The 24,094-nt window shown below is 43.2% G+C and overlaps 2 protein-coding genes across 4 annotated transcripts in view; one reads left to right on the forward strand and one right to left on the reverse strand.

The window, feature by feature from the left end:
* The window catches only part of LOC115153213 (neuroendocrine convertase 2-like), a 94,345-nt gene extending 83,374 nt beyond the window's left edge, over nucleotides 1-10,971 (forward strand). Inside the window, exons 11-12 of one of the 2 annotated variants that reach the window (XM_029698413.1) lie at nucleotides 4,020-4,247; nucleotides 9,642-9,833. In XM_029698413.1, the coding sequence (XP_029554273.1) occupies nucleotides 4,020-4,247; nucleotides 9,642-9,756 (343 nt within the window). In that variant the 3' untranslated portion in view covers nucleotides 9,757-9,833. Of the gene's footprint in view, nucleotides 1-4,019; nucleotides 4,248-9,641 lie in introns of both variants that reach the window. The other variant, XM_029698412.1, reaches the window with a different exon arrangement.
* Nucleotides 10,972-12,015: 1,044 nt separating this feature from the next.
* Nucleotides 12,016-23,826, reverse strand: LOC115153214 (filensin-like). 2 transcript variants are annotated; one of them, XM_029698415.1, is made up of 8 exons: nucleotides 23,063-23,826; nucleotides 22,409-22,469; nucleotides 21,540-21,635; nucleotides 19,864-19,956; nucleotides 19,209-19,316; nucleotides 17,453-17,673; nucleotides 13,836-13,927; nucleotides 12,016-13,526 (listed from the first exon to the last, which is right to left on the reverse strand). In XM_029698415.1, exons 1-8 carry the CDS (start codon nucleotides 23,431-23,433, stop codon nucleotides 12,595-12,597), a joined length of 1,974 nt encoding a protein of 657 aa, XP_029554275.1. In that variant the 5' UTR covers nucleotides 23,434-23,826; the 3' UTR covers nucleotides 12,016-12,594. The 2 variants fall into 2 exon arrangements, with proteins under 2 accessions (XP_029554275.1, XP_029554274.1); XM_029698414.1 differs by having other exon boundaries at nucleotides 19,209-19,322.
* Nucleotides 23,827-24,094: the final 268 nt, after the last annotated feature.

Consider the following 24,094-nt stretch of genomic DNA (forward strand, 5'->3'; position numbering starts at 1 on the left):
CATCTGCTTAGAGTGCTCTTATTCGCTCCCCTTTCACAATAGAAGCCTGAAACAACTTCTAAAGACTGTTGACATCTAGTGGAAGCCTTAGGAAGTGCAATCTGACCCCAAAGACACTGGATATTCGATAGGCATTCACTTGAAAACTACAAACCTCAGAATTCCAGCTTCCTGGTTGGATTTTTCTCAGGTTTTCGCCTGCCATATGAGTTCTGTTATACTCACAGACATTATTTTAGAGTGTTTTCTATCCAAATCTACTAATTATATGCATATTCTAGCTTCTGGGCCTGAGTAACAGGCAGTTTACGCTGGGCACGCTTTCATCCAAACTTCCCAATGCTGCCCCGTATCCCTAAAGAGTTTTAATAGAAGGGTACATTGGGGAAATCATTTTAATTGCAGTGACTTAAATCTGTAGCATATCATTTGTATAGTGAATAACCTAGCTAATTCTGATAAACAGGGGTGTCTTTTTCTCCCCTTTTTAACATTACAAGTCAGAATAGAAGTTGACAACAGATGAACTATTTAAAATACAACATACTGTAGGGTTTCATGGTCCCCTCCTGTCTTCATATGTTTCTTTCTTGTTCATTATTTTCCCATCCTGGAGTGTCAAGTTTTGGTTCAGTAAAGTTATTATATTTTTGTAATAATTATTTTTTTGGGGGGTGGGAGGTCGAGAGGACTAGCAGGTTTTTCATATACTCTTTGAAGAGGTAGGGTTTCAGGTGCTTTCAGGAAGATGGGCAGGGACTCTGCTGTCCTAGCTTGAGGGGAAGCTGGTTTCACCATTGGGGTACCAGGACAGAGAAGAGCTTGGACTGGGCTGAGCGGAAACTGCCCTCCCGTAGGAGTGGGAGGGCCAAAAGACCAGAGGTGATTTGATTTATTAGGATCCCCATTGGCCGACGCTAATGGCGACAGCTAGTCTTACTGGGGTTCGACACATAACGATAAATACATTACAGACAAAAAAATACTTTACAATTTACATACATTCAAAAACATTTACATGTAGTGTGTGTGTGTGCATATATCAGTTACAAATTCAAGTCAGCAAGATGTGCCGCTCTGTTCTGGCCCAGCTGCAGCTTAACAAAGTACTTTTTGCAGCACTTGACCATATGACTGGGCAATACTCAAGGTAAGATAAAACTAGAGCCTGATAGACTTGCTTTCTTGGGTGTGGTGTCAAAAAAGCAGAGCATCTCTTTATTAGGTGGCAGAATAGAGTGCTCATGTTGGGGTGTAGGGTTTGAGCATAGCCTGAAGGTAAGGAGGGGCAGTTCCTCTTGCTGCTCCGTAGGCCAACACCATGGTCTTGTAGCGGATGAAAGCTTCGACTGGAAGCCAGTGGAGAGTGTGGAGGAGCGGGGTGACATGGGAGAACCCCACCTGTTTGTGTTTTGGTTGTTGTTAATGACTCTTTGTTTGTTCCCCCTTCTCTTTGGGCAACAATTTTAGTTTTTTTGCTGAGGAATGTAACAAAATGTAGGCTAGTCCGGGATCTTGTTTCCCTTGAGTATGATAGTCGCTCTAATCGCCTACTCTAAAGCTCTTCCCAGATATTTGAGTGTTCAAAATACGCTTTTGTGGTAGAGTTTCTGTCACTGACATCCACCTAAAGGTATAAGATTGGTTTAGTAATTTTGAAAGTTGCATAAACATACAGGCTAATATAAAGAAAATCCATGGACTTTAAGTTGGAAGCATTTGTGCAAAACTCTAAATGAGAGATGCTAGATACATGTACGAAGGCAGATCTATTTCTCTGTTTGAGTAGATTGCCACATCCCTAAAATGGAGGAGCAGTGACCAAATATCTCACGGCCAAAGTGTTCTTGTGGGAAAAGCCCAGAAAGTGTACGACACCAAAGCACAGATTATGATATTGTAAAAGCTGCTATCTTTCAGGTTTAACCATCAATAACGTAATTACAAACCCTTTATAAACCCTTTACAAATGGAATCATGTTGTAAAGTTTTACCAACACTTTCTTATCTGGTTTGATTATTAAACACATATTTTCACCAAAACATATTACAAATGCCATTTAGTATGAAATATTATGAGGAAAAACATACGCAAATAATAAAATATTAATAAATCAAGAACTATATTAAAATAATTGTATTGAGGGTAATACATCTTGTTACTCAAACCTGAAAACAATGTGCAAGTTACATCAAACTTTGGAATCACAAAATATGATAAGAATAAGGCATATAATAACAATAATTAACTTTTACAACTTCATTTGCTTCTGTACGTACTAGGCCTATAGCCTGAAATGACCAGTGACAATCTGAGCTACTGGGTGAAGACTAGGATTCCCTTTACTAGTGCCATAACCATAACCATAACCTAAAACAATTTCGGTTCCCTATGATGCATAACTGCTTTCCCTTGCATTATGGTGCAACATAAACAAACCGACATCATATTCTCCTTTCTATCTTTCTATCTAGGCTGTGAGGGTGTGATTGTTCCTCAGCCTGTCTGCAGCCTCAGCAGCATGTTGTCCAGTCTCTCCAGCCCCGTCTGTCCTTGGCAGCGTAGGGACAGCTTTTATTGGGGCGGCAGGTAGCCTAGTGGTTAGAGTGTTGGGACAGTAACTGAAAGATTGCTAGATCGAATCCCTGAGCTGATATGGTAAAAATCTGTCATTCTGCCCCTGAACAAGGCAGTTAATCCATTGTTCCTAGGCTGTCGTTGTAAATAAGAATTTGTTCTTAACTGACTTGCCTTGTTAAATAAAAAAATATTGAATGCCTGGTGCACAGGTGACATATCTACAGTGTAGTCCTCCTCACGAAGGGCTGACAGTCTACCAGTGTCAGAGAGGAGAGATAAATAATTGCATACAGTGCGTGTACATGTAGGATTAATAGTACATTACAATAATACATCATTGACAGTTGTAAGCTAGACCATGATGATTTAGTTGCCATGCTGACTACAAGCCCGAGCTTTCAAAAGTCATAGCTATTAGATAGCTATTATCATAAGGCTTATTATTGTTTTAGGAATCATATCACAGATTATGACACAATTATATATCTAGCTAAGTATTTATTTATATATCTAACTGATGACACTAGGCAGGCTAAAACTCCATCCCACACAAAACATGGTGAAATTTCAGGCAGTCTTTTCAAACAGCTCTTACACTAAAATGACATGATCATCATTTTCACAATTTCACAGTATTATTCCAATCTCATAGTGTGGTAATATACAGTTGAAGTCGAAGGTTTACATGCACCTTAGCCAAATACATTTAAACTCAGTTTATCACAATTCCTGACATTTAATCTCAGTAAAAATTCCCTGTCTTAAGGACAGTTAGGATCACCACTCTATTTTAAGAATGTGAAACGTCAGAATAATAGTAGAGAGAATGATTTATTTCAGCTTTTATTTCTTTCATCACATTCCCAGTGGGTCAGAAGTTTACATACACTGAATTAGTATTTGGTAGCATTGCCTTTAAATTGTTAAACTTGGGTCAAACGTTTCAGGAAGCCTTCCACAAGCTTCCCACAATAAGTTGGGTGAATTTTGGCCCATTCCTCCTGCCAGAGCTAGTGTAACTGAGTCAGGTTTGTAGGCCTCCTTGCTCGCACATGCTTTTTCAGTTCTTCCCACATGCTTTTTCAGTTCTTGCTTCAAATGCCTGATCTGTCACCTGTGTACACCTGATACACACATCTCCCGAGTGCGCTCCCGAGTGGTGCAGTGGTCTAAGGCACTGCATTTCAGTCCTAGTGGAATTACTACAGACCCTGGTTCGATTCCAGGCTGTATTACAACCGGCTGTTATTGGGAGTTCCATAGGACGGCGCACAATTGGCCCAGTATCGTCTGGGTTAGGGTTTGGCCGGGCTAGGCCGTCATTGTAAATAAGAATTTATTCTTAACTGACTTGCCTAGTTAAATAAAGGTTAAATTAAATAAATAAAAATCTAACTCTGTCTTGTCTCTCCCCCTCACCCCTTCACCCCCTCGGCAGTCCTAACCTGACGTGGAGGGACATGCAACACTTGTCCGTGCTGACCTCCAAGAGAAACCAGCTACATGACGAGGTGCACCAGTGGCGGAGGAACGGCGTGGGCCTGGAGTTCAACCACCTGTTTGGTTACGGTGTGCTGGACGCTGGCGGCATGGTCAAGATGGCCAAGGAGTGGAAGACTGTCCCCGAGCGTTTTCACTGTATGGCTGGATCATTGCAGGATGTCCAGTAAGTGACCGGGCACTGTACAGACAATACATTACCGACCTGGCTGAAAATAGAATTAGTACTAAGATGTAGGTTTGTTTGTATTTAGCTACAGTTGAAGTCAGAAGATTAAATACACCTTAGCCAAATACGTTTAAACTCAGTTTTTCACAATTCCTGACATTTAATCCTAGTAAATATTTTCTGTCTTAAATCAGTTAGGATTACAACTTTATTTTAAGAATGTGAAATATCAGAATAATAGTAGAGAGAATTATTTATTTCAGCTTTTATTTCTTTCATCACATTCCCAGTGGGTCAAAAGTTTACATATACTCAATTAGTATTTGGTGGCATTGCTTTTAAATTGATAAACTTGGGTTAAATGTTTCGAGGAGCCTTCCACAAGCTTCCCACAATAAGTTGGGTGAATTTTGGCCCATTCCTCCTGACAGAGCTGGTGTAACTGAGTCAGGTTTGTAGGCCTCCTTGCTCTCACACGCTTTTTCAGTTTTGCCCACAAGTTTTCTATAGGATTTCAAAAAGGCTTTACAACGAAAGCAAAACATTAGATTATGTCAGCAGAGTACCCAGCCACAAATAATCAGACACCCATTTTTCAAGCTAGCATATAATGTCACAAAAACCAAAACCACAGCTAAATGCAGCACTAACCTTTGATGATCTTCATCAGATGACACTCCTAGGACATTAGGTTATACAATACATGCATGTTTTGTTCAATCAAGTACATATTTATATAAAAAAACAGCTTTTTACATTAGCATGTGACGTTCAGAACTAGCATTCCCACCGAACACTTCCGGTGAATTTACTAAATTACTCACGATAAACGTTCACAAAAAACATAACAATTAATTTAAGAATTATAGATACAGAACACCTTTATGCAATCGCGGTGTCCGATTTTAAAATAGCCTTTCGGTGAAAGCACATTTTGCAATATTCTGAGTAGATAGCTCGCCATCACGGGCTAACTAATTTGACACCCACCAAGTTTGGTACTCACCAAACTCAGATTTACTATAAGAAGAATTGGATTACCTTTGCTGTTCTTCGTCAGAATGCACTCCCAGGACTTCTACTTCAACAACAAATGTTGGTTTGGTTCCAAATAATCCATAGTTATATCCAAATAGCGGCGTTTTGTTCGTGCGTTCAAGACACTATCCGAAGGGTAACGAAGGGTGACGTGCGGACGCGTATCGTGACAAAAAATGTCAAAATATTCCATTACCGTACTTCGAAGCATGTCAAACGCTTTTTAAAATCAATTTTTATGCGATTTTTCTCGTAAAATAGCGATAATATTCTGACCGGGAGTCGTTGTTTTCGTTCAAAGACTGAAAAAGTAAAATGGACTCTTCACGTGCACGCGCGGAGCACGTCTCATTGTTCTCAGATTGACCACTTACCAAATGCGCTACTGTTTTTCAGCCAGAGACTGCAAAGTCATCATTCAACGTTCTGGCGCCTTCTGAGAGCCTATGGGAGCGTTAGAAAATGTCACATTACAGCAGAGATCCTTTGCTCAGGATAGAGATGTCAAAGAAGGCCATGAAATGGTCAGAGAGGGCGCTTCCTGTTTGAAATCTTCTCAGGTTTTGGCCTGCCAAATGAGTTCTGTTATACTCACAGACACCATTCAAACAGTTTTAGAAACTTTAGGGTGTTTTCTATCCAAATCAAATTATATGCATATTCTAGTTACTGGGCAGGAGTAGTAACCAGATTAAATCGGGTACGTTTTTATCCGGCCGCTTTTTTAAAAAACGTTTTAAAAATCGCGCCACAGGATTCAACTGGCTGTTACGTAGGTGGGACGAATTCTTCCCGCCGGTCCCATAGAGGTTAAAATGCACATTTAGCTGTTGCTCATTGTTATTCAGAAACATAAACACCTGCCTCTGGAACGAAACAATGTGCTTAACCTCTATGGGACCGGCGGGACGAATTCGTCCCACCTACGTAACAGCCAGTTGAATCCTGTGGCGCGATTTTTAAAACGTTTGAAATGCTATAACTTCAATTTCTCAAACATATGACTATTTTACAGCTATTTAAAGACAAGACTCTCGTTAATCTAACCACACTGTCCGATTTCAAAAAGGCTTTACAACGAAAGCAAAACATTAGATTATGTCAGCAGAGTACCCAGCCAGAAATAATCAGACAGCCATTTTTCAAGCTAGCATATAATGTCACAAAAACCTAAACCACAGCTTAATGCAGCACTAACCTTTTATGATCTTCATCAGATGACACACCTAGGACATTATGTTATACAATACATGCATGTCTGTTCAATCAAGTTCATATTTATATCAAAAACCAGCTTTTTACATTAGCATGTGACGTTCAGAAAAAGCATACCCCCCGCAAACTTCCGGGGAATTTACTAACAATTTGCTAAATTACTCACGATAAACGTTCACAAAAAGCATAACAATTATTTTAAGAATTATAGATACATTACTCCTCTATGCACTCGATATGTCCGATTTTAAAATAGCTTTTCGGATGAAGCACATTTTGCAATATTCTAAGTACATAGCCCAGCCATCACGGGCTAGCTATTTAGACACCCACCCAGTTTAGCCTTCACCAAAATCACATTTCCTATAAGAAAAATGGTCTTACCTTTCCTGTTCTTCGTCAGAATGCACTCCCAGGACTTCTACTTCAATAACAAATGTAGGTTTGGTCCCAAATAAGCCATCGTTATATCCAAACAGCGGCGTTTTGTTCGTGCGTTCTAGACACTATCAGAATGCTAAATCACGGTCGTGCGCATGGCGCAGAACGTGACAAAAAAATTCGAAATATTCCATTACCGTACTTCGAAGCATGTCAACCGCTGTTTAAAATCAATTTTTATGCGATTTTTCTCGTAGAAAAGCGATAATATTCCGACCGGGAATCTGCAATTAGCTAAACAGCCGAATGAAAATACTCCACGGGGGCGAATCGCGCACGCGCCTAATTCTATTGTCCCCTGATGGGACACTTGGAAAAGGAGATAATGTGTTTCAGCCTGAGGCTGCCTCGTCATCGTTCAGGTTTTTCCCGGGTTCTGAGAGCCTATTGGAGCCCTAGGAATTGTCACGTTACAGCTAAGATCCTGACTCTTCAATAAACAGAAGCAAGAACAACAACACCTTGTCAGACAGGGTACTTCCTGCATGAAACCTTCTCAGGTTTTTGCCTGCCATAGGAGTTCTGTTATACTCACAGACACCATTCAAACAGTTTTAGAAACTTTAGGGTGTTTTCTATCCAAACCTGAATAATATGGATATTCTAGCTTCTGAGTTGGTGTAGGAGGCAGTTAAAAATGGGCACATATTTTTTCCAAAATTCTCAATGCTGCCCCCTAGCCCGTAGAGGTTAACGGCATCTGTCTGAAAACCTGCCGACAGTACACGAAACCCTGTAGCAAACTTACCAAAACGACTCAGCTCTTTCCTGATTTGATCATCCGTAATAAACAGAGGCCAATTTGCAACTACCATTCTTGTTGAAGGGGTAGAGAGAGGTGAAATTGGCACCAACACACCCCTTACAAATATTCCACTAGCAATTAGCCTACCAACCAAATTTGCTCTTTTCATGAACGCAAGCACAGCTTTGTTCATTCTAGAAGCAGAATGTATAAATTCAAGAAAGTTAGTTAGGACAGAGCCCTCCACACGAGAGAGAGAGAGAGAGAGAGAGAGAGAGAGAGAGAGAAAAAACACAGAAGGTTCGGGACAAGGTAGCACGTCCAGTGAACAGGTCAGGGTTCCATAGCCGCAGTAATAACAGACTGACCCTAGTCCCCCGGCCATAGACTATTGCAGCATAGATACTGGAGGCTGAGACAGGGGGGGTCGGGGGACACTGTGACCCCGTTTGACATTACCCGTGGACCAGGCAGGATATAATCCCACCCACTTTGCCAAAGCACAGCCCCCACACCACTAGAGGGATATCAACAGACCACCAACTTAATACCCTGAGTGAGACAAGGCTGAGTGTAGCCCACAAAGATTTCCTCCACCGCACCTGCTTGTCGAACATCTCATTCCAAAATGGGCATTAATATGGAGTTGGTCCCCCCTTTGCTGCTATAACAGCCTCCACTCTTCTGGGAAGGCTTTCGGCTAGATGTTGGAACACTGCTGCGGGGACTTGCTTCCATTCTGCCACAAGAGCATTAGTGAGGTCGGGCACTGATGAGGGGCAATTAGGCCTGGCTCGCAGTCAGCTTTCTAATTCATCCCAAAGGTGTTCGATGGGGTTGAGGTCTGGGCTCTGTGCAGGCCAGGCAAGTTCTTCCACACAGTTCTCGCCAAACCATTTTTGTATGGACCTCGCTTTGTGCACTGGGAAATTGTCATACTGAAACGGGAAAGTACCTTCCCCAAACTGTTGCCACAAAGTTGGAAGCACAGAATTGTCTAGAATGTCATTGCATGCTGTAGCATTACGATTTCCCTTCTCCACCAAACTTTAAAGTTGGCACTATGCTTTGGGGCAGGTAGAATTCTCCTGGCATCCGCCAAACCCAGATTTGTCCATCGGACTGCCAGATGGCAAAGCGTCATTCATCACTCCAGAGAAAATAAAATAAAAATGTGCGAAATTATGCCACCACACATCAAGAAACTGTTTCAAAGCAGAGGCATGCATGAAATTAACACCTTGATCATCATATTCATCAGGGAACACTGTCGGAAAAGGTTTTTACAACGGAAAAAAACATTTATTTTGCAGGAAAAAGTTAATACAATTGCATATTTTATGATGAAGAAATGCTTTATTTTGATTTATCAAATGAATGTCAAACTCCAAGAATGAATGCCAGCTAAGATAGGGGTAGCAGGAAGGTAACATATTCTAGTCTAAGCCTAACCAAAAAGCCCACGCTTCGGTTTCCTAGAGTAATTTCATGGCAAACCAAGCGTGGTTTCTATCATTGTTGTGTTTCTGTGGGGGAGCAGGATTTTAGGCAGCACTAGTGCTCGGTCAGGGTCTGCTGGGTCCATGTTAAGTAGGTCAGGTAATAGTAGGAGCTGTGAGTGTGGAGGTCTAGACAGACTGGGCTATGGTAAATACTCTGCACCCGCAGGCTGAATCTCAGATTTAATTAGATACAGGGACACCTGTGGTCTCAAGGAGCTGACCAGAATACTGATTATGTTATTATTTCTCTCTCTCTCTCTATTCTTCTGTTTCTTCCTCTCTCGCCTCTCTCTCTTCCTTAATACATTTTTGTATTCCCGTATCCTTTTTTGTTAACTCGATCTTCCTCTCTATATCTTTCTGTCATGTTTTCCTTTCTCCATCTCCCCGTATTTCTGTCATTCTCTGACCCTTCCTTTCCCCCCTTTCACCTTCTGTCTCCCTTTCAAGTCTTCTCCATCCCTCAGTCCATCTCTCTCCCCCTGTTGTCCCTTTTCATTATCCTCCCTTTATCACCTTCTTTCCTTTGTCTCACTTGACTCTTCTTTTGCCTTCACCTTCCTAATCCCCCCCATCTCTCCCTTCAGTAAGATCCAATCGGGTGACAAGCTGATCCTGACCATCTCCACTGACTCCTGCCAGGGGAAGGACAACTTTGTCCGCTACCTGGAGCATGTTCAGGCTGTGGTCACAGTCAATGGTAGTCGCCGTGGCGACCTCAACATCAACATGACCTCCCCCATGGGCACCAAGTCCATCCTGCTGAGCTGCCGGCCCCGGGACGACGACGCCAAGGTGGGCTTTGACAAGTGGCCCTTTATGACCACACACACCTGGGGAGAGGACCCCCGCGGGACCTGGGTCCTGGAGGTGGGCTTCCAGGGAGACGAGCCACAGAAAGGGGCCCTGAAAGAGTGGACCCTCATGCTCCATGGAACACAAAGTGCCCCTTACATAGACCAGATAGTGCGCGACTACCAGTCCAAACTAGCCATGTCAAAAAAGGAAGAGCTGGAGGAAGAGCTGGACGAGGCAGTGGAAAGGAGTCTGAAGAGCCTGCTGAGTAAAAACTAGCTGACGTAGCTAACTAAACACCGTCTGGTCAGGTCTGCATGCTGGGCCGGTCTCGCTCTCTACTTCTCTCCTATCTTTCTCTCACTTCCCCTCTCTCTTTCTTTCTTGCACTTTCCACTTCTCTCACTTTCTCTGCCCCTTCTCGCTTAATCTTGCCCTCTCTCACACTTTCTCTCCTGACTCCCTTTCTCTCCTCGCTCATTGTCTTTCTTTCCTCCCCTCCCACCCTTTTCTCTGCTTTTTGTTTTTCTGTGTTTATATTAGCCATCTACTTCCAATGAATGTTTCTTGTAATCCGATGATGATGATGATGATGATAAAAGTGTAACCTTCAAATAATCTGTTCTATAGAGAAAACAAAAAGATCCTATCTGGCTTTCGGTCTATGTTTTTTTACACTTGACAACAATGTATATAAACATAATGCATCCACTATATGGTGTTCTTGCTTTCCCCCACTCCTCCACCTCTGGTGAACCAACTGTTGTACAGTTTGTGACTGTAAATTATTTTCAGTGTCATTCTACTTAAAGTTTAATATCTTGCAAAGAGAGCAGTGATACTTCTTTCTGTTTATATTCTTGTGACAAGCAACTTTCCTTATAAACAAGACAAGGATCGTGTGATTTATTTTGCAGCCTGTGGTCCTCAAAGCGTATTGCAGAATAACCTTTGTCGTATACTATAATAAATCTATTCAGCTGTTTGTTAAAGCACTTCAGTGATTTGCACCACTCTGCAATGCACAGGCAGGTAGCAGAAATGTCTTGTTTGTCATTTGAATGAGGAAGAGAAATACAACTGGAAGATAGGTCAGACCCTGGGAATGTGGCTCTGTATTCCAATTTCACTTTCTAATGTAAGTAAGTTGGCCTTTCAATGCTCAATGCCAGATAATTGAAGCCTATGCTGTAATGGGAAGCACTTATCTGTTCACTCAAGTGCACAAAGCACAGGGACATTTACATCACACACTGGGTGTGAGACCAGGACCGGGAAAATAGTATAAAACAGCTTCTTCTTCTCCCACTCGCTGTATCTCTTACTTTTGTTATTCTGTTCTGTCACACACACACACACACACACACACACACACACACACACACACACACACACACACACACACACACACACACACACACACACACACACACACACACACACTCTCACTCACACACACACACACACACACACACACACACACACACACACACACACACACACACACACACACACACACACACACACACATGTTTTCTGGCTCTCTCTTTCTCTCTCTCTTGTCTGTCCCTCTAAGGGAAAGTGGATTATGCAGAGTTCAGAGATCGCTGTCTGCTCCTACAGTTCATCTCAATGAAAAATGGATTACTCTCCTTCAGTAACTGCACCTATCACTCCGTGCTGAGAGACACCCAATGTTTACTAAACACTGCACTAGCTCAGTCTAGTTTCCCCACTCTGACGCAATGTATGGAAGTCAAACAGGACGATCTGTTAAAAGCTAGGCATCCATCACCTCTACCATCATTATAAAGTAAGTCAATAGTGCTGAATACAAAAAGTAAAAATCTGAAACATCCGCTGTTATTATTCAAAGAATATAATATGAATCATTTAATATCTTTTAGGCACATTTCAATGGATTGAAATGAGATGATATGAAGAATTAGGGGCATTCAGTTGTAATGCAACAAAGCTATGAGTGTGTCATAAGAGCGGTGCTAACGTCAAAACACAAAGACAGTAGAGCTTTGCGCTTTTGAAGCTTTGATTCTTTTTATTATTAAAGCAATTTTAAACACAGAAAGTCTGTGTTGAGGGCAGTCGATGGCATCCAATTGAACAAATGAGCTCTTGGGTTTGGGGGCAGGTTTGGTTTGGAAGGGTGGCAAACATCCATGAGGGCAGTAGCATGTCATCAATTTATAAAAATGTTAAGATTTTTTTTTCACACATCAAAGCCATGTTTACTCTACTTTGGGGGTTGAGATGACAAGGGGGCTTGTAGTTATGATGTTCGTACTTCATGTTTTCAGACAGTAAAGGCGTAAGGTTACGGCGTAGGAAGAAAACAACAATAGCAGCATTATGGAACATGCTAACACTTGCTGAACGCAAAGCCAGAAAGTGCGAGCGAATAGAGGAGCAGTATCAGGAAAGGACTGTCTTTTTAAGGTTGGTTTCATATAGGGTGGGAACAGTGTCTTTAGAATGTGTCTTTAGCAGAGTCACATAATGGCTCAGTGTTTGTTCTTACTGGCATAAGGTGAGGTGAAACTTGTGAGGAGTCTGTCCAGATATTTTGTCCAAGGTCGACCTTATCGCAGACTCAGTTCTTCTTTTTGCTGGTCTTCTCGATCATGGTCTCCACCACCATGGCTGTCTCCTCGTAGCCCTTGGTCTTGCGGTCGTTGGAGAACTTTTCCACTGACTCCACCATCTCCACCTTCTCGTAGCTCATGGAGTCAGGGGGCATGCTGCTAGCGCCGCGGGGGGAGGGCATGGGAGGAGGGCCCCTGCGGTGACTGTCGTCTTTACCCCCCTTGGGTCCGGAGGGATTGCTGGGGCCTTTGGGGTCAGGGCCTGGAGCTGGGGCAGGGTTGGGCTGTGGGGGGGGAGTAGGGTCCTTAGGCCTAGGCTCGGTGTCTCCGCCCCTAGATTTCCCCTTCCCACCACCTTTTCCGCCCTTATCGTCTCCTTTTCCCCCCTCTCCGTCAGAGAGTGGGGTGGGGGCACGGGGACCCGGGGGTGGCATGGGCTGAGGATGAGGGGGATTGGGGGAGGGGGTGTAAGGCCTGAAGGGGTCATAAGGGGAGACCATGCCGTTGCGGATGGTGACGAAGACGTGTCCGGCGGAGTGGCTGGAGGTGTAGAAGTGGGGGTGGGGGTAGCTGCCATCGCCTGTCACCAGCACATAGCGACCCTTGGTGTAAAAGTCAGCAATTGGCTCTGGCTTCTTGTACTTCCTCATTCGGTCTCTGACGATGTTACAAAGCGTGTCGAAGGCTTTGCTGATCTGAGCCCCGTCTGGCACATCCTGGGGCGTGTACAGGGACCTCTGCTCCTCCCTCTTCACCTCGCCTTCCTCCCCTGCCACCCTTCGCTTCTCGTCCTCCATGTGTTTAGCTCCACCGACTCTCTCCTCCTGGCCGCTGTCCATCAGATCTTTGGGGCTGATCTCCTTCTTCTTCAGGACCTTCTTGGCCAGGTTCTTCTGGCGAGGCTTGACACTGGTGATGTCCTGGATGGCTTGGGTGATGTCTGGAGACAACAAAACAACATAATACACTCACATTCTAAATACATTATCCAAGGAGGATAGTACCCCCACGGGACCATGATCATACTTATCTGCCATGAATAGACCTCAGGAGGATCCATTGTGCTTTCTGTTCTATGGTCTTTGTATCTGAGTGGGTAGGATACACATCACTGTGTGGCTGTATACCTTAGGGTTCTAGCTAGTGTGGTTATAGCCTATGATGACGATGGGGTGTTATGTGTCGGCTCTGTATGTATGGAGACTACCCATGTGAAGCAGCTGTGGAATGAGACATGGCATGTCCTCACCTCTGCCCCTGCTCGACACAGTGGGTTTGTGGGTGTAGCGGTAATTGGTGGTGAATAAGGTAATGGGAGACCCAATTATCGCTGAATTCAACCTGTGGAAGAGAATGATGAAGAAATGTTAGTTACCACCACAACAACAGCATGTGATAGTGTATTTTTATGTGTTAGAAATAAACATTATACCAATGTTTAATTTAACCAGGCAAGTCAGTTAATAAGAACAAATTCTTATTTACAATGACGGCCGAGGAACAGTGGGTTAACTGCCTTGTTCAGCGGCAGAATAACAGATTTGTACCTTGTCAGCTCAGGGATTCGATCTAGCAACCTTCCGTTTACTAGTCCAAAGCTCTAACCACTAGGTTACCTGCCACCCCATAATAATAATAATAATAATAATAATAACATTAATAGTAATGTGTATTCTAAGAGAAATGTATTTGTCTTTTTACAAATTACTCTGAACAAAAAATAACAATGTGACACTCAACAATTTCAAAGATTTTACAGAGTTACAGATCATATAAGGAAATTGGTCAATCGAAATAAATTCATTAGGCCCTAATGTATAGATTTCACAACTGGGAATACAGATACACTACTGTATATGACCAAAGTATGTGGACACCTGCTGGTCAAACATCTCATTTCAAAATCATGGGCATTAATATGGAGTTGCTCCCCCTATAACAAACCTCCACTCTTCTGTGAAGGCTTTCCACTAGAAGTTGGAACATTGCTGCGGGGAGTTGCTTCCATTCAGCCACACGAGCATTAGTGAGGTCAGGCACTGATGTTGGGCAAACAGACCTGGGTCGCAGTCAGCGTTCCAATTTGGGCTCGCAAGCGACGCAGCGGTCTATGGCACTGCATCTCAGTGCTGGAGGTGTCACTACAGACCCTGGTTCAATTGGGAGTCCCATAGGGCAGCACACAATTGGCCCAGCGGCGTCCGGGTTAGGGTTTGGCCGGGTAGGCCATCATTGTAAATAAGAATTTGTTCTTAACTGACTTGCCTAGTTAAATAAAGGTAAAATAAAAAATGTAATAAAAAAAATTCATCCCAAAGGTGTTTGATGGGGTGGAAGTCAGGGCTCTGTGCAGACCAGTCAAGTTCTTCCAAACCAATCTCGACAAACCATTTCCGTATGGACTTTGTGCACTTTGTGCCGTATGGCTTTGTGCACGGGGCATTGTCATGCTGAAACAGGAAAGAGCCATCCCCAAACTGTTGCTACAAAGTTGAAAGCACAGAATCATCTAGAATGTCATTGTATGCTGTGGCGTTAAGATTTCCCTTCAACAGAAGTAAGGGCACTGCCCCAAACCATGACAAACAGCCCCAGACCATTATTCCTCCTCCACCAAACTTTACAGTTTGCACTGTGCATTGGGGTAGGTAGCGTTCTCCTGGCATCCGCCAAACCCAGATTCGTCAGTCGGACTGCCAGATGGTGAAGCATGATTAATCACTTCAGAGGATACGTTTCCACTGCTTCAGAGTCCAATGGCAGCGAGCTTTACACCACTCCAGCCGACACTTGGCATTGCGCATAGGGATCTTAGGCTTGTGTGCGGCTGCACAGCCATGCAAACCCAATTCATGATGCTCCTGACGAACAGTTATTTTGCTGACGTTGCTTCCAGAGTCAGATTCAAACTCAGTAATGAGTGTTGCAACCGAGGACAGACGACTTTTACGCGCTACCCGCTTCAGCACTTGGCGGTCTCGTTATGTGAGCTTGTGTGGCCTACCAGTTCGCGAGTGAGCCGCTGTTGCACCTAGACGTTTCCACTTCACATTAACAGCATTTACAGTTGACTGGGGCAGCTCTAGCAGGGCAGAAATTTGACAAACTGACTTGTTGGAAAGGTGGCATCCTATGACGGGCCCACGTTGAACGTTTATGCTCTTCAGTATGGTCATTCTACTGCCAATCTTTGTCTATGGAGATGGCTGTGTCCTCGATTTTATACACCTGTCAGCAATGGGTGTGGCTGAAATAGCCAAATCCACATACTTTTGTATATGTAGTGTATGCATCTGTTGGTCACAAGTAACTTAAAAAAAGGTAGGGGTGTTGATCATGCAACGCGACACATCTCCTTTGCATAGAGTTGATCATGCTGTTAATTGTGGCCTGTGGAATGTTGTCGAACTCATCTTCAAATCGATGTGCAAAGATGCCAGATATTGGTGGGAACTGGAACATGCTGTCGTATACATCGATCCAGAGCATCCCAAACATACTCAATGGGTGACATGTCTGGTGAGTATGCAGGCCATGGAATAAGTGTGACATTTTCAGCTTCCAGGAATTGTGTACAGATCCTTGCAACATGGGGCCATGCATTACCATGCTGAAACATGAGGTGATGACGGCGGATGAATGGCACGACATTGGGCCTCAGGATCTCATCATGGTATCTCTGTGCATTCAAATTGCCATTGATAAAATGCAATTGTGTTCGCTTATGAGTGCCAAAACCATAACCCCACCGCCAACATTCACAACGTTGACATCAGCAAACCGCTCACCCACACGACGCTATACATGCTGTCTGTCATCTGCCTGGTACAGTTGAAACCGAGATTCGTCCATGAAGAGCACACTTCTCCAGAGTGCCAGTGGCCATCGAAGGTGAGCATTTGCCCACTGAAGTCGGTTACGACGCCAAACTGCAGTCAGGTCAAGACCCTGGTGAGGACTACAACACAGATGTGCTTCCCTGAGAAGGTTTCTGACAGTTTGTGCAGAAATTCTTTGGTTGTGTAAACCCACAGTTTGAACTGTCTGGGTGGCTGGTCTCAAGGTGAAGAAGCCGGATGTGAAGGTCCTGGGCTGGCGTGGTTACATGTGGTCTGCGGTTGTGAGGCCTGTTGGAAGTACTGCCAAATTCTCTAAAAATAAGTTGGAGGCGGCTATTGGTAGAGAAATGAACATTACATTCTTTGGCAACCACTTTGGTGGACATTCCTGTAGTAAGCATGCCAAATGCACGCTCCCTCAAAACTGTTGTGTGACAAAACTGCACATTTTAGAGTGGCCTTTTATTGTCCCCAGCACAAGATCCACCTGTGTAATTATCATGCTGTTTAATCAGCTTCCTGATATGCCACACCTGTCAGGTGGATGGATTAGTTTGGCAAAGGAGAAATTATAATTGACAGGGATGTAAACACATTTGTGTGCAAAATTTGAGATAAATACACTTTTTGTGCATATGGAACATTTCTAGGATCTTTTATTTCATCTCATGAAACATTGGACCAACACACTATGTGCTACGTTTATATTTTTGTGCAGTATACTTTTCGATTTTTGCATTGAGAGACTGAAAAGAAAAAGTGTTAATACAGTAAACAAAAGAAAGATTAGGCAATATTAAAGGGAATTAAATAGTACATCAAAAATAAACAACACTGAAGAGTTATTCAACCATTATCGAACAAATCTGAGGTGGAAAAACACACAAATATAATATCCCAAACTGCTTCCATGTGACTGATACAGTGTATTCTATTACTGGTTTTCCAAGAGCCAATACGTTGAAGTGCTGCCTATATCCAGTAGCAGCAGGACACTGGTCACTGTGTGTTGTGGTTAGAAAATTACCTGTTGTCCTCGTTCTCGATGATCCTCTTGTACCTCTCCAGCTCATTCTCCAGTGAGGTCTGGTACATGGCCAGGTGGCGGCACTCATTTGTGTATTTCTCCAGGGATCTCTCGGCTTCCTCGATGTCCTTCCTCAGAGACTCAATCTGCTCGTTGTACAGCTGGATCTCATCGTCATAGCTCTCCTGAGTGCTCTTGATGGAACTCTCCAACACTGACGTCTGACACAGACAGACAGATGGATGGACGGAGAGATACTGTAAACTGCTTCTTTAAAGAAAACTGAATGCATTTCATATTTCCATTAAGATTTAAGCTATTGACAACCAAACTTAAAGGGATAGTTCACCCAAATTACAAAATTACATATTGGTTTTCTTACCCTGTAAAGCAGCTATGTTCAAGGTATGACAGCACTCCATGCATTGGTTTAGTTTCCCTGGCGCTATTTCCAAATGCTAATGTTTTAGCATTTGTGGCACAAATCCCATTCAAGTAATGGGACCTATTAGCATTTTTTATGCATCATGTCCAGATCATCCGACAGTCTCTAGAATTGATTGTGAAGCTCACCAAAGTCACTTAAAGATCATTAGTTTCCTGAACATCAGCATTTGGAAACATTGCCAGCCACTGCCAGGGAAACTAAACCAAAGCATGGATTGATCTCATACCTTGTATATCGGAAACCAATGTGTCATTTTGTAGGTTGGGTGAACAATCCCTTACATTTCTTGCCTAACTCAGATGATTTATTTGTGTTGTCCTTTGTAGCTCAGTTGGAATAGCGTGGACTTGTACTGCCAAGGTAGTGTGTTCGATTCCTGGGACCACCCATACGTAAAAGTGTCTGCTAAATGGTATGTATTTATGCAATCTTTGTCATTCTTGCATCTGCATGTGAATGAACTTCAGTTGAGGGATTACTGTGGTGACTGAACTACCTCATGTGCCAGCTGTCTGGCTATACAAAGACTGAATAATTCAGAACTTTTGTCAAGAGAAACTCATGACTACTGTACTCTCTGAGGATGTTGTGGTGACAGCTGTAGTACTGCAAAGGTGTTCAACCCACATATTGAATCTTTCATGGCAACCTGTCTCGGATTGAAAATGGAATGGAGTCTTCGGTAAACATTCGGTAAAATATTCAGATTTCTTGCAACAATTATATTCAAACATTTTAAAATAAAATGTATTTCACTTATACAACACCATTTGAAAACCTTTTTTCTAGGGAACACAGACAGCTATGAGGTACAAGCTACAGAAAATGAACAAAGCGAAAAGCATAATTTGAGAATAAAGCTGAGGAAGCAAAAATCTGTAGGGACAAAATCAAAATCATTTGAAGGGATGTTCATCTAAAATATTATTCAATAGATTCACAACTTTCGAGAAAATAAACATGGACTTTGATGAATGATGTCTTATTTTTTACAAATATTAGTTTTCTAAGAAATACACCTGTATTTTCCTACTTCTCTGTAGCTTTTATCACCTTTACTCACTAATCTGAAGGTGATGACTGGGACCTACTGGCACTTCTTTGCAACTACAACCAATTTGCAGTATGTACTGTACTCCATGGGTGCATCTCAACTTTCTACATCAAGCAAAGTGGCTACCTCATCTCCCTTCCTCACTAATATGCATAGGGGGTAGGGCTTAGGGGTTGATTTGGAGTGGGACAATTTCAAACAATTGAGCTTGAGATGCTTCCTAAATTGTCATGGCGACGGAGACGGGGACCTACCTCGTACTGCAGATGCTGCTTCTGTGCTTGGAGCTGGCAGAGGGCACTCTTGTACTCCTCCAGCTGACTCTGCAGGGCTGGAACTCTCCTCTGGGCCAGTTGCTTCTCCTGCTCCTTCACACAGAGGGAGGACAGACCAGTTATAATACACACTGATCACACAGAGGCAAGACAGACCAGTTATAACACATAGAGACCACACAGAGGGACTACAGGCCAGTTATAACACATAGAGATCACACAGAGACAAGACAGGCGAGATATATTACAACTAGATAGGAATTCAAAACATACAGTGCTTTACTTGCAACTTCAAAGACAGACAAGCAAACAGCTTACATACTAACTGACTGCATCAGCATACTTTCTGCAGAGAGACAACATGACACACAGAGCTGGGATTACCTGTCATAACACACAGAAGCGTATTATAAAAGGCAGTCACACTTCACAGAAAGGTCAGTACACCTCAACACATTAGAACACATTTGAACGCATCACAACACATTTTCCAGTCACGGACACACGGTTATCCACAAAGTTATGCACACGTAGCTGATTTCAAGGCCCTATTGTTATCTGGTCTGACACCTCTTGTCTGATTCAGCTGCTTCCCCTGGAAACAGACAAACGCATGTGACGGGGGAGACCATACCTCAGAGGTGCCCACGGCCATATGTGGCACCAGGTGTATCGTCTGGTTGATCTGGTGCAGGATATTCACGTAGGTCTGGATCTCTGACAGGTTCTACAGGGGGAGGAGACATTTCCCAAGAAATGATTAGACCCTGGACTCCACATACACAGTGCACACAACACTGAGGAAAATAAAGGGAAATGTTATACAGGGTGGGTGTATTTAACAAGGTTGCAATATTAGAGTACAGTACACAATGTCTATTCTGTCACTGGTAAAATAATAGGGTGGGTGATTAGAGTTCAAATTAAGATCCTACATTTGTAAGTTGTAATACGGGATCCTATGCACACTGTATCTGTTTCCTTTACAATAAATCTGATGTAAATGTATACATGTACAGTACAAAGGCAGAATGAGGTGATTTGTACAGGTGATTTGTACAGTGCATTCAGAAAGTATTCAGACCCCTTGACTTTTTTCTACATTTTATTCCGTTACAGAATTATTCTAAAATGGATTAAATTGCATCCTGTTTCCATTAATCATCTTTGAGATGTTCCTGCAACTTGATTGGAGTCCAGCTGTGGTCAATTCAATTGATTGGACATGATTTGGAAAGGCACACACCTGTCTATATAAGGTCCTATAGTTCACAGTGCATGTCATAGCCAAAACCAAGCCATGAGACTGAAGGAATTGTCCGTAGAACTCCGAGACAGGATTGTGTCAAGGCACATATCTATCTGGGGAAGTGTACCAAAACATTTCTGCAGCATTGAAGGTCCCCAAGAAAACAGTGGCCTCCGTTATCATTCTTAAATGGAAGAAGTTTAGAACCACCAAGACTCTTCCTAGAGCTGGCCACCCGGCCAAACTGAGCAATCGGGGGAGAAGGGCCTTGGTCAGAGAGATGACCAAGAACCGATGGTCACTCTGACAGAGCTCCTGAGTTCTTCTGTGGAGATGGGAGAACCTTCCAGAAGGACAACCATCTCTGCAGCACTCCACCAATCAGGCCTTTATGGAAGAGTGGCCAGACGGAAGCCACTCCTCCGTAAAAAGCAAATTACAGCCTGCTTGGAGTTTGCCAAAAGGCACCTAAAGATTCTCAGACTATGAGAAACAATATTCTCTGGTCTGATGAAACCATAAATAAACTCTTTGGCCTGAATGCCAAGCGCCACATCTGGAGTGAAGGTTCCCCTTTCAACAGGACAACAATCCTAAGCAGACAGTCAAGACTACCCGGGAGTGGCTTTGGGACAAGTCTCTGAATGTTCTTGAGTGGCCCAGCCAGAGCCCAGACTTGAACCCGATCGAACATCACTGGAGAGACCTTAAAATAGCTGTGCAGCGACGCTCCCCATCCAACATGACTGCGCTTGAGAGGATCTGCAGAGAAGAATGGGAGAAACTCCCCAAATACAGGTGTGCTAAGCTTGTAGCGTCATACCCAAGAAGACTCAAGCCTGTAATCGCTGCCAAAGGTGCTTCAACAAGGTACTGAGTAAAGGGTAAAGGGTCTGTTTTTGCTTTGTCATTATGGGGTATTGCGTGCAGATTGATTAGGGATTTTTTTTTTAATCCGTTTTAGAATAAGGCTGTAACATACATTTTTTTGGGAAAAAGTCAAGCAGTCTGAAAACTTTCCAAATGCACTGTATGTTGTACACCTCTTGTACACCTCTTACCTTTCTGTGTCTGTCTTTGGTGGAGTTGATGTCATCCTGAAGGAACTGGGACTGGATCTGAAACTCCAGGTTCCTGAGCAGGTTATGGTCAACCTCCTAGGAGAGGAGAAGAAAGGGGAAAAGGAGGAGTGGCGAGGAGAGAAGAGAAAAAAATAAGAGAAGGGAAGAGAAGAAGATGGAAGAAAAGGAGAGAAGAAAGAGAAGTCAATAGGTCTATATCGACTCCACTCCTCATAAAGCCTCAAACAATATGACAATGCTGGTATTGTTGAACTGAACACCACACAAAGCCTTTTTCTTCACTAGTACATTCCTCCATTAAGTCCAAAGCCTCTAAGATCAATAGAAGCAATTTTAATTCAGTTCCATCACCACACTGTATTGTCCTGATCTCATAAGCTTTGTCTCTCAGACCACATAGTTCTACCAGGGTTGCAGTTACACAATTTAATTATGATTCTGACACTCTGGACAAAGCTTGTAAATTATTAACCAGATCGATTATATAATACATACTTATTTTGTGCCACATTGCAAAGCCCCTTTCATGCACAGGGGTATGCAGAAAACGTTACTCACAAGTTGAGTGCACAACCTGTTTTTTATGACTTTGCCGCTAATAATGCAGCATGACAGTTTAGCACATTATGGGAGATTTCCCAGAAACAGATTAAGTTTACTGTAGTCCTGGACTAAAAAGCAAACTCAATGGAGAATGTCCATCAAAAATATTTTTGGGTCCAGCTTAATCAGTGTCTGGGAAACCACCCTTATTTGTGTATTTTAACTAAAGAAAGAATCAGTCAATTTTCTTTATAATAAAAACAAACAAAAAAACGGGGAAATTGTCATAGGACTCAAACACATACCTTGTTGAGTTGTTCCAATGTACCCCGCAGCTGTTCTTGATACTCACACTCATTTCTGTATCTATGGAGGACAAAACATAAATCACAAAACATAAATTCAGGAATTCCACAATTATGTGTGGCCTACTTTTTATTGATCTGTAATTTTAACAAGTTTGTGTGTTGAGCACATAAGAGGATGGATTTTCATCTACAGGGCTTTTCTGACTTTACAATGTCTGTATTGATTAACTATTTATTGTCCTAAATCAACCTGGCTCTCCTTGAGTGCACTTGAAATGGCTGTTGCTTCTCTTTTTTTCAGAACACAACCACCTGTGCAGCATTCATCTAAATCCTGTCTTGGTGTTAGAATTAAGAAATCCATGACACTTACCATGACTCATTTCCAAGGCAAAAGACACCTTTATTGAAGACAGACTTTTAACAGTTGGACAAGTTATCACAGAGATAAGATCAGGTTATCTGGAAGCCTTCACCAGCACAAAAACAGTTGGTCTAAATAAGGGCTCACCACTGCACTGTGTATGCACAGAGGGTGGCCCATACACACTTTCCTTCTCTCTGACCCACACATCAGTTAAAAAAAACACATAGCCCTACTGACGCACACACAAACACAGGCACTTACACTTTCAAAAGCGCATCACTTACTTGTTGGTGAATTCGTCCAGCATGCGGCATGCGTCCTTCAACTCGCGCTCAAGTTTGGCACGGTCGGCGGAGAGCTCGCAGATGCGCTGCCGGTTCAGGCCAATCTGTTCAGTAAAGGCCTCCTCAAGCCCACTGGCCTCTTCCATCCGCTGCAGCGTCTCTAGCTGCTTGCGGAACACGGAATTGCGCTGCTCCAGCACGCGTGCCCGATTAATATAGCGGGCGAAGCGGCTGTTGAGCTCCTGCAGGCTCTCCCAGCCCTGGATGGCTGAGGTGCCCGCCGATGCATCAGGGCCGTAGGGCTCCTCGAAGACATCAGAACGCTCATACTTCTCCTTGCGCACCTCGCGCCGGTAACTGGTCTTGTACATGGTGGTGGTCGTCACTATCCCGCTGCCTCGGTTGGTGTTATCCCGGAGTGCGTTCTTCCCTGCGGCACCTTTAGTGTGTGAAAACTCGGGTGCTCACCCTCGCTGTCTCATTCTAGACTAAAGGCCTGGCCCAGGGCTGCTGCGAAATAGACCCCCAAAATTCTCACGCTGGCCTGTTCCCACGCAAGCCTCACGCGTGGGACCTTCCAGAGTTTGTTAGCCTTTGTGGCTGACATTACAAAACGCTCTGCCAATGATGACCAAGCAAAAAAACAAAAACAAACAAAAGGCAGGCGAGGGAGAATACTGCTGTGTCAAATGTACCATTATAAGAAGACCCTTTGTTTCCAATCAACCGTTTTTCTAGATCTTTGTTTGAGGGAATGTTCGAACATGGCCTTGGTTTACCTCATGACAAAGTGGAAATAGCATGCTGTGCAGTTTGTTACAGGCCGTATACAGTTACTAATGTGCCAAAAGTAGGCTAGTAAACTCTAGAGCATATTGTGTTCTCCTTATTATAGCCTACATAGGGAAGACCAGGGATGGTTGAAACAGGATATAGTTTCAGTGATGGGTGGCCCATTAGGTCACAATTGGTCAACAACAAAAACGTTTAAATCTTGTGTAAATATAGGTACCAGTCAACACTTTAGACACT

The sequence above is a fragment of the Salmo trutta genome, chromosome 18 (genome assembly GCF_901001165.1).
Source record: "Salmo trutta chromosome 18, fSalTru1.1, whole genome shotgun sequence".
Classification (NCBI taxonomy): domain Eukaryota; kingdom Metazoa; phylum Chordata; class Actinopteri; order Salmoniformes; family Salmonidae; genus Salmo; species Salmo trutta.